General features: G+C 51.1%; 2 protein-coding genes across 4 annotated transcripts; both read left to right on the top strand.

Moving 5' to 3' along the window:
- Positions 1-1,667: 1,667 nt before the first annotated feature.
- abhd13 (abhydrolase domain containing 13) lies at positions 1,668-6,427 on the top strand. 2 transcript variants are annotated; one of them, XM_060040565.1, is made up of 2 exons: positions 1,668-1,857; positions 3,721-6,427. In XM_060040565.1, exon 2 carries the CDS (start codon positions 3,750-3,752, stop codon positions 4,806-4,808), a length of 1,059 nt encoding a protein of 352 aa, XP_059896548.1. In that variant the 5' UTR covers positions 1,668-1,857; positions 3,721-3,749; the 3' UTR covers positions 4,809-6,427. The 2 variants fall into 2 exon arrangements, with proteins under 2 accessions (XP_059896548.1, XP_059896550.1); XM_060040567.1 differs by lacking the exon at positions 1,668-1,857 and adding an exon at positions 1,863-1,876.
- tnfsf13b (TNF superfamily member 13b) lies at positions 6,140-13,644 on the top strand. Of its 2 annotated transcripts, none has more exons than XM_060040573.1 (7): positions 6,140-6,281; positions 6,647-7,131; positions 7,571-7,682; positions 9,604-9,666; positions 10,461-10,585; positions 11,543-11,693; positions 12,138-13,644. In XM_060040573.1, the coding sequence occupies exons 2-7, from the start codon at positions 6,916-6,918 to the stop codon at positions 12,248-12,250; spliced, it is 780 nt and encodes a 259-aa protein (XP_059896556.1). In that variant the 5' UTR covers positions 6,140-6,281; positions 6,647-6,915; the 3' UTR covers positions 12,251-13,644. The 2 variants fall into 2 exon arrangements, with proteins under 2 accessions (XP_059896556.1, XP_059896555.1); XM_060040572.1 differs by having other exon boundaries at positions 11,537-11,693.
- Positions 13,645-14,471: the final 827 nt, after the last annotated feature.

The raw sequence follows: 14,471 nt of genomic DNA, 5'->3' as shown, positions 1-14,471 counted from the left end.
CTTATGTAACCCACGGGAATCAAAGGTCTGGGCATCGCAGGGCGGACCCTCCCTGACCCCGTTTCACCGGGAGCCCATTGGCTGAGCAGAGATGTGTGAGGTGAAGGACGGGCTTTGTGATTGGTCCGATGGCGTAGTAAACCCAACCACACCGCGCACGGCTGTTCGGAACACTAAGGCTCTTTAGAACATACGGGTCGGAACACTACAGCTCTTTAGAACACTACGGCTCAGAACATAGGGTTCTTTCGAACACTACGGCTCTTCAGAACACAGGGCTCTTTAGAACACTACTATTCCCTGTGCAGGGTGGGGTAACGGTCGCTTCACAGTGCCACGGTGTCAGGGGTGTTGTGGTCTGGGTCACCTCCCTGCTACACTCATAGCCAACCCGAGCACAGAGCCAGCCCACTCAGTGCTGTCCTGCTCTATCGACTGCAACGATGAGCATCAGATGGGACAGCCACACGGCGTCAGTCAGGATATGAGTTCACCTGCTGACTGCCGAGCAACGCAAGCAGCCGTGAGATCTGACCGGTCTGTTCTGACCGCCTGGGGTTTCACACGCTGGCTATATTCTTTAATTAGTTATAGATTAATTTATGCAAATTTCAAGTAACTACGTTAGCTTTTGCATTCATTACAAAGAGCTGCGGAGTGTGTGTGAGCCTCAGCTCTCACACACACACACGCACGCACGACGCACCCACTCATGCACACAAGCACACACGCACGTACGCACACTCACACACACACACACACACACACACACACACACACACACACACACACACACACACCACACACACACACACACACACACACACACACACACACACCACACACAGGCACGCTCACGCACGCAAACACGTGCACAAACACACACACACATGGGCACACACACAAACACACACACACACTCATGAAGGGTTTGGATCCTGACTTCTTGGTCCTCCCAGAATCGAATCAGTCCAGATGAAGGACCGCGGTGGGTGGGACACAGCTGTGAACTGCACCTAATCCGCCTCTTCTTCAAGGTCACACTGGAGCGGAGCAGGCTCAGAAGTAGAGACAGCGCCGTGCATTCTGCGGACGTGATGAAGCTCAATGCACACATCCTCTGCAGCAGTTACATGATTATCCATTTTTGCCTTAATTTCTGTCACTTCTCTTTGCCAGGCCTTCGAGTGAGGCCTGAATATGATGAGCATTGTGTGTGTGTCTGTATGTGTGTGTGTGTAGATTGATTGATTGATATTTTTTATTATTTGAATTCTTTTGTTGTTTCTTTTTCTTTTTTCGGGCCATATCTGCAAGAAAAAAATACTTTTGAAGTTGGATATTTCAGTGTGTTTGGTTGATGACAGGTAGACGGCATCCTGCCTGCGGTTTCTTCTGGTCTTCAGTATATAGTTCATATTAAACTACGAATGGCACAATAGCAGCATCTAGTGGACGGTTGGTGCAAAACGCTTAAAAACTGTGAACTTAAACCGGGTATCCTGCTTTATAAAACAAATGCATGGTAGATTATGTGTGTGTACATATTTTCACCAATATAATTCCATATTTAACTCCATAATTGCTGACTAATTTTTAGTCAGCAATTTAAGTCCATCATTTTTCATCTCATATTCTCTAAGCGGAACCATTCGTTCTTCCCGGATCCACCCGGACCTGCTCACGGGAGCACACTGATGACGGTGATTAGCTTAGCGGCTAGCTGCACCGGTTTCTGATGAAAGTCCCCGAGTCGGTCTGCCTGTAGCTCCGTCACTCCTCGGTGTAAAACAGAAGATAACATGCGGCCATCGCCGATCGACTCTCCCAGACAGCCGGAGCAGCGGCGGTGAGAGGGTGAGTCGGCGGTGAGAGGGTGACTCTAGATACCGGAATGGGGCTAGCATGGGAGCTAAGGGTGTTAGCCTCCAAACAGGGCGACGCGTCGCTCAGCCAGCGGCGGGCTCTGCGTTACGCGGCCGGGAGGGGGTCTTGTTCTATCAGAGCAAGGACCACCGAGCTGGGTGGGAGGGTGTTCTTGTGATCCATACCGATCCGGGCGTAACACCGCCTCCCCCCCCCCCCCCCCCGGGGAGAGGCTTAACCTAGCCCCGCGGGTGGGGGTGGGGGTGGGGGTGGGGGCGGCGGCCAGGTGAGACGCTCCACGGCCCGGGGGCCAGGTGAGTGGCTCCCCGGGGGGCAATATGAGCCGTTCCGTGAGCCTCCGGGGGGCCGGTGATTTATCCCAGTGCGAGTTGACCAGTGTGACCGCACCTGGAGGAGCAGATCCGCCCTTCCTGCTCGGCGTTGGTCTACCACCAGAGAAATTAATAAACTCCTCTGAAAGTACTGCCAATTTTCACATTAGGAATAGGGCCATATGAGGTCGTCCCCTAACCTCGCCCCCTCCCCGGGGTCTAATGTCAAGTTGTGTTACTAACTGCACTTAACAGACCATTCGAGCCGCAGATGTGGTTTGTAACTTCGGCACGTTTACCGGCGTTACTACGGTAAACCTTTTGAAATTGACCCTACCAATATAAGATATATTCATATTACCATAATGTCAAGTGCATTTAAAGCAGCTCATCGCGTAGATTCGCTCATCCTACACTAGGGGGCAGTATCATGATGAAAATACGTCTGGCCACTTGGTTAGTGTATTGTTGGATGTGAGAAACATTCGGACCGCCGCCGTTATCTGACGTGGGAGTAGTTGGACGACCCATTGTTTTCATTGGAACATAGGAAGGGATTGGACAGAACTGAGGAGTCATTTACTGTAAACAGCAAACTGTATTCAACTTTCATAAGCAGAGTTAAAGTTTTGTCGGCTTAGCTCTGGAGGTAGAGCAGTTGTCTTGTAACCGAAAGGTTGCTAGTTCGATCCCAAGCTCCTCCTAGCTGAGTGTTGATGTGTCCCTGAGCAAGACACTTAACCCTGACTGCTCCAGATGAGCTGGCTGTCGCCTTGCATGGTTGACTCGGCCGTCGGTGTGTCAATGTGTGTATCAACCGATGTAAGTCGCCTTGGACATAAGCGTCTGCTAAGTGCCCCAATTGTAATTGTATTAGTCAGGAGGCGTATTAAAGGTTGCATCAGCGATTCTCGGCCGAAACATAACTGATCATATTCATCTGATCTTTCCTCACGATCCGCTAGCTGACCGCCCCATAAGCAGGCCGTCAAAAAAACACGTCTCTAGGCAGGCTTTGCTTTGAGATCGTACACAAAAACAAATGGTAAAGTACCAATCGCTCAAAACCAAAATAAATAGTGTTCTTCCAACCAACCATCGACAAGGGGTGGGTGTTGCAGGGTTTTGCGCTGCGCTCATGATAGTTTTTACTGGATGCACGAGACACGGAGGGAGGGGCGAGCGGGCTCTGTTTGTTTGGGATCTCGCTTCAAACACCAACAGAAGAGTCGTCACCCAACATCGTTGATACAACCTTTAAACAGCCTTAAAGGAACGTGTGGGATGGTGGTTCGTGCTGTTCCAACTCATCCATAGACGGACTGCAGACCAGTCCTGGCTGAGGCTGGCCTTCTATCGGGTGTTCGATCGGGCGTTCGATCGGGCGTTCGATCGGGCGTTCGATCGGGCGTTCTACCCGGCGTTCTACCCGGCGTTCTACCCGGCGTTCTACCCGGCGTTCTACCCGGCGTTCTATCCGGCGTTCTACCTGGTGTCTTAACTGGCGTGTCTCTGTCCCCAGTGTGTGTGAGATCGACCCAGAGTGCCGTCATGGAGAAGCCCTGGAGGCTGTGGGGCTCCCTGGAGCGCTGGGCCCTGGCGCTGGCCTCCTGGTCCTGGGCCGCCTGCCGGGTCTCCTTGCTGGCCCTCATCCTGTCCTTCCACCTCTACGGGGGCTTCTTCCTGCTGGCCCTCATCCTGGCCTCGGTGGCCGGGATCCTCTACAAGTTCCAGGACGTGCTGCTGTACTTCCCCGACCAGCCGTCCTCCTCTCGCCTCTACGTCCCCATGCCCTCCGGCATCCCCCACGAGAGCGTCTACATCCGCACCAAGGACGGCGTCAAGCTCAACCTCATCCTGCTGCGCTACACCGGGGGGGACTCGCTGTCCGGGCCCGCCGCCGGGGGGCCGGACGGCCCCTCCTCCTCCACCTCCCCCCCCACCATCCTATATTTCCACGGCAACGCGGGCAACATCGGGCACCGGGTGCCCAACGCGCTGCTGATGCTGGTGAACCTGAAGGCCAACGTGGTGCTGGTGGACTACCGCGGCTACGGCAAGAGCGAGGGGGAGCCGGGCGAGAAGGGGCTGCACCTGGACGCCCAGGCCACGCTGGACTACGTCATGACGCGGCCCGACCTGGACAAGACCAAGGTGGTGCTGTTCGGCCGCTCGCTGGGCGGCGCCGTGGCGGTGCACCTGGCCTCGCTCAACCCCCACCGCGTGGCGGCCACCATCGTGGAGAACACCTTCCTCAGCATCCCCCACATGGCGGCCACGCTCTTCTCCTTCCTGCCCATGCGGCTGCTGCCGCTGTGCTGCTACCGCAACCAGTTCCTGTCGTACCGGCAGATCACGCAGTGCCGCATGCCCTCGCTGTTCGTGTCGGGGCTGTCGGACCAGCTCATCCCGCCGCTCATGATGAAGCAGCTGTACGAGCTGTCGCCCGCCCGGACTAAACGGCTCGCCATCTTCCCCGAGGGCACACACAACGACACCTGGCAGTGCCACGGCTACTTCCCCGCGCTGGAGCAGTTCATCAGGGAGCTGCTGAAGAGCCACGCCCATGAGGAGGGCGTGCAGTCCACGGCCAGCGTCACCATCATCTAACGAGAGGGCCCCGGTCACCTGACCCCCGGTCACCTGACCCGACGGAATGTACCTTTTTAATGTCTATTTTTTCTGAGCTGTCTGACTTTATTTCATCTTTTCCCGCCATGGCCGTCGACCCTGAATCGTGTCATGTGACATCCGGTCTTAGTCTACGGTTTTTATGCAGAAGGCGGCTCCAACCGGTCTCACCAACCCCCTGAACTGTACGCCTGTGAATGCATGAATCAAAGACCTTGACTAATGACGCCTGCAATGACTCCCCGACACGTCTGCAGTGCTCAGAACAGACGTTGCTTTGTTGGTTTTGGTGATTATTCCAGTCAAAGCGGTTTGAAGCGGTTCTGTCCATGCCCTGCTCAGAGGCATGCAGGCAGAAGTTATGAAAAAACACCCCAAATGATCCTCACAGCAGCGCGCGCATGCTGGGAATTGTGTGTCCAATATATTCGTTAAGTTTGGTTCGTGTATCATGGTAAAGGGTTTAAAAACAATCTGAGATCATATTTGATATGGAATTATGTTTTATGAAGTGAAGAAAAAAAGAAAAAGTTACCCTTCCCATTATTACAAATGTGGTTTAACAGGCTTATTAAATACCAATAACTGGGGAGTTTGATGTGTCTGGTTTCCCTCCCAATACTCTCCTTTATCAACTCATAATCATCTGTTGATCTCTGGTTTATGGTGGAGCTCTCTCACCCCTCTAGGTCTGGCTCACACTGGCGTCTCGGTGGACATTAACAAGGTCATTAACCTTAATTCCTGGAACGTCTTCCAAGAAGTGGAGCGAGGCTAGAGCAGCTCGCTGTTCTCTGCCCCGCCCCCCCCTGGCATATGCCCCACCTCCCTGGTCTATGCCCCACCCCCCTGGTCTATGTTCCGCCCCCTTGGTCTATGCCCCACCCCCCTGTGTGCTGAGCACTGCGCAGTGAAGCCTTCTGTGGCGCTCTATCGACTCGGCTCGGCCCTCTAAAGCACAGAGTAACCCCCCACCCCCAGGGTGCTCAGCGCAGGGGGGCGGCCCACACTGAATGTGCCCCCGGTAGGACCCCCACCGCTGCGGTCTAGAATGTCGTCTACCACATTTCCGTTTCCTTTTTTGATCTTGTGTGGATTTTATTCACAACGGAGCGTTCTGGCATCTTCTTAAGCCCTCGACAGCGACTCTGTGTCCTGTATTCGGTGTGTAATCATAACATTTTCTAGATATGTTGCCTATTCTGCCGTTGTACAGACTGCAACAGACATGGGAGTAGGAATCACCTGCAGTGAAGAGTGAACTTCTGGTTTCGTTTTCTCACAGACCACTGCTTTTGCTTTGGGGGAAAAGTGATTCACGCTGCGGTAGTGTTTTAGGGTTGGGGTCCCATCATGTGCAGAGTTGACGTCGACACTCCCAGTCTAAACACCGTCCGTTGCAGTTGAGCTCGAGCATAACGCCACAAAGGAGTGTGAGGATGAGGATGACTTGTGGGTATTTTTTATTTTTTTTCACCTTTCACCACACTTGATGCTTTTCTATTTTGGCAGAATTTCAACCGCTCTGCTTTTCTAAGCACACATTTCCAGTTTCTATTTACTGTACAGTGACGCAATAAATTAATACATTCAATTCACTTCTTGATTGTGTTTTTGGCCGGAATGAATGTTATAAAGTTGTCTTCGTCAGTTCAAGTCCCACTTCGGTTTTCGGGTTCTCGAGAAAAGACGGGGGGTTTTTATTGCCACATGAAGTGTAACTTGCTCTAACTTCCTGTTCAAACACTAAATAATGTTATTGGGCGTCCTGCCAACACATCTCATCACATTTCACTGTTGCTTGTGCTCCACCAAAGATTAACAAATGGGAGTGGCCTCGGTTGTACAAGCCAGGCGCTCTTTGGTCGAGCAGAGCAGAGGAATCGGGGGCCAGTCAACGGAACGATAAGCAGACGGGAAACCACATTCAGAGCACGCGGCCGCTGGAAGAGAGCAGTCACCCGGCGGAGGGGATGTGAGAACAGCCAGGCACTAAACGAAACTGAGGGGCGATAAGACACAGCCATTGGCCGGAAGAGAGCCGCGATGCTCCCTGCGTGAGGCCGCTGTGTCCGGAGCCTCTGTCATGGGAGTGAAGGAGGGACCTGGGGCGAGGGAGAGAGCCTCCGACCGGAGGCCGGCCTGGCCCATGCTGCTGCTGCTGCTGCTGGCCGCCGTCACCACCTCCCTGTCGGCGGTGGCCCTGAGCCAGCTGCTGGCCCTCAGGGCCGACGTGGACGCCCTCAGGTCAGAGCTCTGTCGCAGGAGGGAAGAGCAGCAGGAGGGCGCGCACACGACCCAGGTGAGGGCCAGAGGGGCGGGCTCTGTTAGAGCAGGAGGACCCATAAGACTGACTGATGGACTGGGCTCTGTTAGAGCAGGAGGACCCATAAGACTGACCGATGGACTGGGCTCTGTTAGAGCAGGTGGACCCATAAGACTGACTGATGGACTGGGCTCTGTGAGAGCAGGAGGACCCATAAGACTGACTGATGGACTGGGCTCAGTTAGAGCAGTTGGACCCATAAGACTGACCGATGGACTGGGCTCTGTTAGAGCAGGTGGACCCATAAGACTGACCGATGGACTGGGCTCAGTTAGAGCATGAGGAGCTGTGGGACTGACCGACCGGTTATCAGAGCTCTATTAGAGTGGACCCGTCAGAGAGACTGACCGACTGGTTATCTGGGCTCTATTAGAGTTCTTCAGACCAATTAGACTGACTGGTTCTTTGTGTCCAGACCTTGGAGCAGATGGGCAGCAGGCGGGGGGGCCCGGAGCAGGCGGGGCAGTCTGAGGCTGTGGCCCCGGGGCCCAGGAAGAGGAGAGGGGCCTCTGGGGGCCCGACGGCAGGTGAGCCCCCAGTACATTACCCCCCCGACGCTACGGGCATCACCAGGTATCTGCTACTGGGACTACTGGTCACAGCCACTGCTACTGTGACTACTGGTCCCAGCCACTGCTACTGGGACTACTGGTCCCTGCTACTGCTACTGGGACTACTGGTCCCTGCTACTGCTAATGGGACTACTGGTCCCAGCCACTGCTACTGGGACTACTGGTCCCTGCTACTGCTAATGGGACTACTGGTCCCAGCTACTGGGACTACTGGTCCCAGCCACTGCTACTGGGAGTACTGGTCCCAGCCACTGCTACTGTGACTACTGGTCCCAGCTACTGCTACTGGGACTACTGGTCCCAGCCACTGCTACTGGGACTACTGGTCCCAGCTACTGCTGCTGGGACTACTGGTCCCAGCCACTGCTACTGTGACTACTGGTCCCAGCTACTGCTACTGGGACTACTGGTCCCAGCCACTGCTACTGGGACTGTTGGTCCCGGCTACTGGGACTGGGACTGTTGGTCCCAGCTACTGGGACTGGGACTGTTGGTCCCAGCTACTGCTACTGGGACTGTTGGTCCGACTGTCCCAGCATCAGTTATTTAGTCATATGTAGTTTATTCTCTACTATGCGTCAATGGGATAAAATAGTGACTTTTAATTCCTCTTTCTGCTGCTTTCTATTTTAATCTAACTTTCATATCATCTTTCATGCAAAAAAGATGAGTCATTCACTGACCAGTTCACAGAATGGAACTTTTTAGTTGTTTATCTTGACACGCACGCACACGCGCACACACAGACGGATACCACAAGAGACTCAAGACTCACTCACTGGTCAGAGTTCACCTGTACTCTGCTGGCCTCCCTCCTTACCCCCCCCCCCTCTACCCTGCCTCTTACACACTTAGGCCCAATCCCATTTCTACCCCTTACCCCTTCCCCTTACCCCTCCCCCTTGTTTTGAAGGGGTAAGGGGAAGGGGTAAGGGGTAGAAATGGGATTCTACCCACATTGGGTAGAAATGGGATGTTGTATTTCCTGGCACTTCAAATAGTACTTGTTTGCAATGTGTAGCATCTTACCCTATCTATCTCTTGTCTACAAGGAATGGGTTAACCTAGTGATGGTAAGTGCTTGGCACTTGGTGCTATGAACATCCTTACTGTACCGCCAGCAATTTATTGTTGTTCCTCTTTCTTCTGACATACTTGTAAGTCGCTTTGGATAAAAGCGTCTGCTAAATATAAAAGTCAGGATACAATACTAATGCATCTGTCGATGGAGGGGGTGCAGAAGTGAAGTGTATTCATTCACACTTGGAACTTAAAACTTAAACTTCTTTTTTCTTCTACCTTCAACTCCGCAGTGCCTTACGGGCACACGGAGTCCCCTGGGGGGAAAACTTGGAACCTCATCCAATCCATAAAATATGTGGAAATCTTTCTACCCAAGGCTTGGTGTCCGCCCTTTACACGTTCCTTTCTAAACGCGCAGAAAAAACTCTGCAGTTGGATAGACGCTGGGGCCATGATCTCTCAATGGCACCTTCCACAATCAATTGGTCCATAGTCTGGTCAAAGATTGACCTAGTAATCCCAACCATCAGATGATTCATTAGAACTTTGCACAAAGACTCTGCTGCACTTTTTGATGAAACTAAATCCATCTCCCAACTGTCAGCTATGCTCTTTAGAAACCACAGGAACCTTTGTTCACATGGTCTGGGATTGCCCTGGTGTGAGAGACTTTTGGTGTATGGTGTCCAACAGAATGTCTATAGTGCTTGAGCGTACCATCCCCTGCTCCCCAACTGTCCTATTGCTGAACGATTTCACTTTAATATAACCGTTAAATTCACAATGACGATTTCCTGTCTCCCCTGACCCCTCCTGACCCCTGCTGACCCCTGATGACCCCCCTGACCCTCAGACCCCGTCTCTCAGCCGTGCCTCCAGATAATGGCCGACAGCAGCAAGAACATGTTTCAGAAAGGTACCGCCACCCAGTCCGCTATGTTGTTTGACCAGACAGGCCTCTTTACTGGGTTTGCTGGTTTGGGTTCGTCTTTCTCCTCTTATGATCCTTAAAGGGCCCATATTGTGTGAGTATGATTAGCAGTTACAAGCCGTTTTGAAAATCGGCCTCTTCTGACATCACAAGTGGGCGTGTCCACCTAGATGAGTGCTGGATAGATCTACCAGCCTATCCAGTGGACTGTACCGAACCTTGCTCATCTATCCCTCACACATCTAGGCGGACACGCGCACTTGTGATGTCACTAGAGGCAGATTTTCAAAATGGCCTAATCACACTGAGGCCTGCTGGTATAATAGAGGACCTTTAAAGCCCTCTTCCTGCTGTCATCCACAGAAGGACGTGTATTAGACCACAGTAGATCGCCAGGAAGGGATCAACGCAGGAAATACAAATCCTTTCTCCTGGTTGCATACCTACTGAATCAACACTTGCATTGATGTCGATTTGATGGCAATGACAATATTAACTTAGGTTAAGATGTTTGATAAGTTATTGACAGCGTATTTGTGAATCTATATTTATTATTAAAGGTAAAACGTGCATCTTTGTTATTCAGGATGTTTGTATCAAACTTCGTATTCCTCAGAACCTTGCAGTAGCGCTGCATGTTTAATAATAAAATATCATCCAAACGTATGGAACGACTGTCAGAGAGGGTTTCCTCAGGGAGCGTACCTGAGTGCGATCCCGGGGGTGGAGCTCTGGGAGTCTCCCCTTGTCTCTGAGCTCACGTCCGTCCTCCGCCTCAGAGTTTGCCGAGGTGCTGCACAGCGCCATCCCCTGGCAGGCGGGGCTGAGACGAGGGTCGGCCCTGGAGCTGGTGGACAACCAGATCGTGGTCAGGGAGGAGGGCTTCTACTTCGTGTACAGCCAGGTGGGTTTTCCAGATGCCATGACCACATCTGTCCACATGGTGGCGCTGCTGGATAGACCGTGTGTTTGTCGTTTTGAAGCATGGTTCGAGGAGCGCCGGTGTTCTGCCTATGTCTGCTCCCTTTAAAATAGCGCCACCTAGTGGTTCTGCGCATGCCGAAAATATTGATCCGGGGTGTAGTAGTGGTGTAAAATACACATACTGTACCTGGGAAATCTCAAATAAGGACGTTATAATACAGTATTAAAATATACTAACAATGTGCACGGGGTGAGTAGTGGTGTAAAATAATAACGTGATTTGGTAGAGGGAGCATCGTTGCATAGAGGCCTACAGATCAAATAAGCTACAAAACACATAAGGTAGCATTTTTTGCATTTGGTCTGATGGACTCTGAGGAGAGAGCAGACATTGGCAGAACTCTATCGAGTCATGCTACCCTATCGAAGAAATCTGTGTGTAGAGGAAGCTCTCGATGTAATGAGTGAGACCAGCAGGTCTCAGGGGGTCAGGGCCCCCAGTCAGTCAACCCCCTGGACCAGCCAGTCTCAGGGGGTCATGGCCCCCAGTCAGTCAACCCCCTGGACCAGCAGGTCTCAGGGGGTCTGGGCCCCCAGTCAGTCAACCCCCTGGACCAGCCAGTCTCAGGGGGTCAGGGCCCCCAGTCAGTCAACCCCCTGGACCAGCAGGTCTCAGGGGGTCAGGGCCCCCAGTCAGTCAACCCCCTGGACCAGCCGGTCTCAGGGGGTCAGGGCCCCCAGTCAGTCAACCCCCTGGACCAGCCGGTCTCAGGGGGTCAGGGCCCCCAGTCAGTCAACCCCCTGGACCAGCCGGTCTCAGGGGGTCAGGGCCCCCAGTCAGTCAACCCCCTGGACCAGCCGGTCTCAGGGGATCAGGGCCCCCAGCCCTCGGTGGCCCTCGGTGCTGACCCGACTGTGTTGTCCCCGGGAGGCCCAGGTGTACTACGTGGACAGGACCTTCGTCATGGGCCACGTGGTGGTCCGCAGGAAGAGCACGGTGGTGGGGGACGAGCCGCAGGAGGTTGTCCTGTTTCGCTGCATCCAGCAGATGAACGCCTCCAACGCCTACAACACCTGCTTCACCGGGGGTGAGCCCGCCACACCCGCCCACTGTCCTCCTCCTCCCTCTCCCCTCTGTCCTCCTGTCCTCCTCCTCCTCCTCCCTCTCCCCTCTGTCCTCCTGTCCTCCTCCTCCTTCTTCCCTCTGTCCTCCTCGTCCTCCTCCCTCTCCCCTCTCCCCTCTGTCCTCCTCCTCCTCCCTCTCCCCTCTCCCCTCTGTCCTCCTCCTCCTCCCCCCTCTCCCCTCTGTCCTCCTGTCCTCCTCCTCCTCCTCCCCTCTCCCCTCTGTCCTCCTGACCTCCTGTCCTCCTCTCCTCCTCTCCTGTCCCCCTCTGGTCGTCGTCATCGTCATCGTCGTCCTCCTCCTCTCTTGTTGTCCTCCTGTCCAGTGTGTGTGTGTGTGTGTGTGTGTGTGTGTTTCTATGAACACCTAACAGTCCTGTGATGCTTCTCCTCCTCCTCCTCCTCCTCAGGCATCGTGCGGCTGGAGGTGAACGACCTCCTGGAGGTGCTCATCCCTCTACCTGTAGCCAACATCTCCCTCGGCGGGGCCAACACCTTCCTGGGGGTCATGAAGCTGGCCTGACCCCAGCTCCCTGGGGGTCATGAAGCTGGCCTGACCACACCCTCTACCCCTTCTCTTTGTTAGGTGATGAACTTTGGGACTTCTGAAGAAACTCACGCCTGGAAAAAGGATTTTCCTCCAGCGCTGTCCGCCTACATGACAAACAATTCCTGCTAGAGCGTACAGACGGACCCTTTTCAAACTCGTCTCCATGTGCTGGATGTGAACGGCATTAATGTTCTGTTTTCAAATGAATATACTACTGCCATGACATCATATAAGTCATCAATCCTATTAAATCACTTTGGCTCATTTCTTAAGAAGTATTCAAGTTCTACCAGCTGTAAGTACACTTTCACAACAGTTTTTTGGGATCACGCAACTCTTTCTGCAACTCTTCTTTGCTCTGCTTTGTTGACACTGATTGCTTACAGTAATATATTATAATATTATATATGAATCGGAACGCCCTACGTACTCAAACTTAGGCTACTAAGTACGGATACTATGGATATTGGAACACGGCACTTCTTTACGTCAATCTATACAGGCTGCAGTCTTTGAGTTGAAAACGCAAACAAACCTGTCTTTAGATAATTTAATGTAAGGAAAAGTAAGTTTACTTCATTTAATCTAAAAGATGTTGGGACTGTAGTGATAATCAACTAGCCGTCAGAGACTCCCCTGCTCGAGGGTTAAGTCAGTCCGTCGTCCTTCTAACAAAGGAACATTGTAGCAATACTCTCATTCATCTCTTTAATATGCTTTCGGTTTCGGAGTTCTTCGGTGACCTTCAGTTGACCCACTTTCTCGAATAAACGGAAAATGACTTCCAGTAATTGTCTTGCGTAGGCTGCAGACTTGGCCTCTGCGGTGATTATGGTCACACGCTGTTGTCCAATAGATTAAATGTTTTGGACCCCCCCATAAGCCACGTGTTTTAGTTGACCCTAACCTGTTGCCAGGGGCGATTCTAGGTTCTGACTTTTGGGGTGGCTTAACCCCAGGAAGCCTCACGGGTATACGAAGTATATAAAGTCTTATGAGATTTTTTATTCCACAACGTTTATTTTCTTAATTACTATGCTGTTGTATGTCTAAGCCAATAGCAGGCAGTGTCAGCTAAATAATGCAGTTCTGAACCACTAAAGTGATGAAAGGAAAAAATACTGTTTGGATGAAGGAATAATCAATGGTTGTGAACTGTAATAACAAATTTGAGGTATATTTAATTTCCTTCGTGTAAGTTTCCCTCAAAAATTGCCATATTTTCCCCTTTTTTTTTATTTACACAGTTACTGAAACACATTGGTACAACATGTACTAGATTAATAAAATGAGAAACATACCACTATTTCGGGAGCACTAAACTGTGTTGCCTCACTTTCAGGGACCAATACATTTTTTTAAAACTTGATGCAAAAAAAATCTTGTTCTGATGCAAAAAAAAAGGGTGCAAATTTTCAGTAAAAAAAACACTGGCATTATTTTATCAGCTGTGGGCGTTTTCATTACCCTAACATCGTGAGTTAATCAACAAGTACAGCATGTTCTAGACCAGTGGTTCTCAATTATTTTCTGTCATTCCCACCCTAGGAGACAGATATTTTTTCGCGCCTTGCCTGAATTGAAATAGCCTACTATTGAGAACCTGCTAATATTTATTTATTTAGATTAATAAAATTAGCGGAGATAACATCTGCAACAACTTTAAACAATTTCCAAGTTCAGTTTATTAACTCAATTTGTAACATTTAAACAAGACTGCTAAGTCTGTGTGAATCTCAAAACAGAGAAACAAGAGCAAATGATTAACTTGGGTTTGCATTTAATGAAAAATATTTTTAAACAGAAAACATTGGTCACTTGTCAGCTTCATCAGCTTATTCCCTTTCAAAAAAATAATAATATATGTTCATCTTTCAAGCATGAATAAAGACACCAAGTCCCTCTGTCATGACTGTCATGAACTTATTAAAATAAATAAATAAAATAAGATAAGTCCCGTCTGCCGCTCGCACCTGACACCTTTTATCAGTAGTATCTAGTCTCATAGTTGTACTTGTTGATTAGCTCACGTTGTTATGGCAATGAATATGCCCTCAGCTGATAAAATAATGCCTGCGTTTTTTTTTAACTGAAAATTAGCACCCATGTCAACTTTTTCTGCTCCTTGCACCTTATCATGCTTATCATGCTATGCAACATTACAAGCCCCTGCCGACTAAAACATGAAGCAATT

The sequence above is a fragment of the Gadus macrocephalus genome, chromosome 20 (genome assembly GCF_031168955.1).
Source record: "Gadus macrocephalus chromosome 20, ASM3116895v1".
NCBI classification, from domain to species: domain Eukaryota; kingdom Metazoa; phylum Chordata; class Actinopteri; order Gadiformes; family Gadidae; genus Gadus; species Gadus macrocephalus.
Note: the sequence above shows the minus strand (reverse complement) of the source record. Positions and strands in the feature narration are given on the sequence as shown.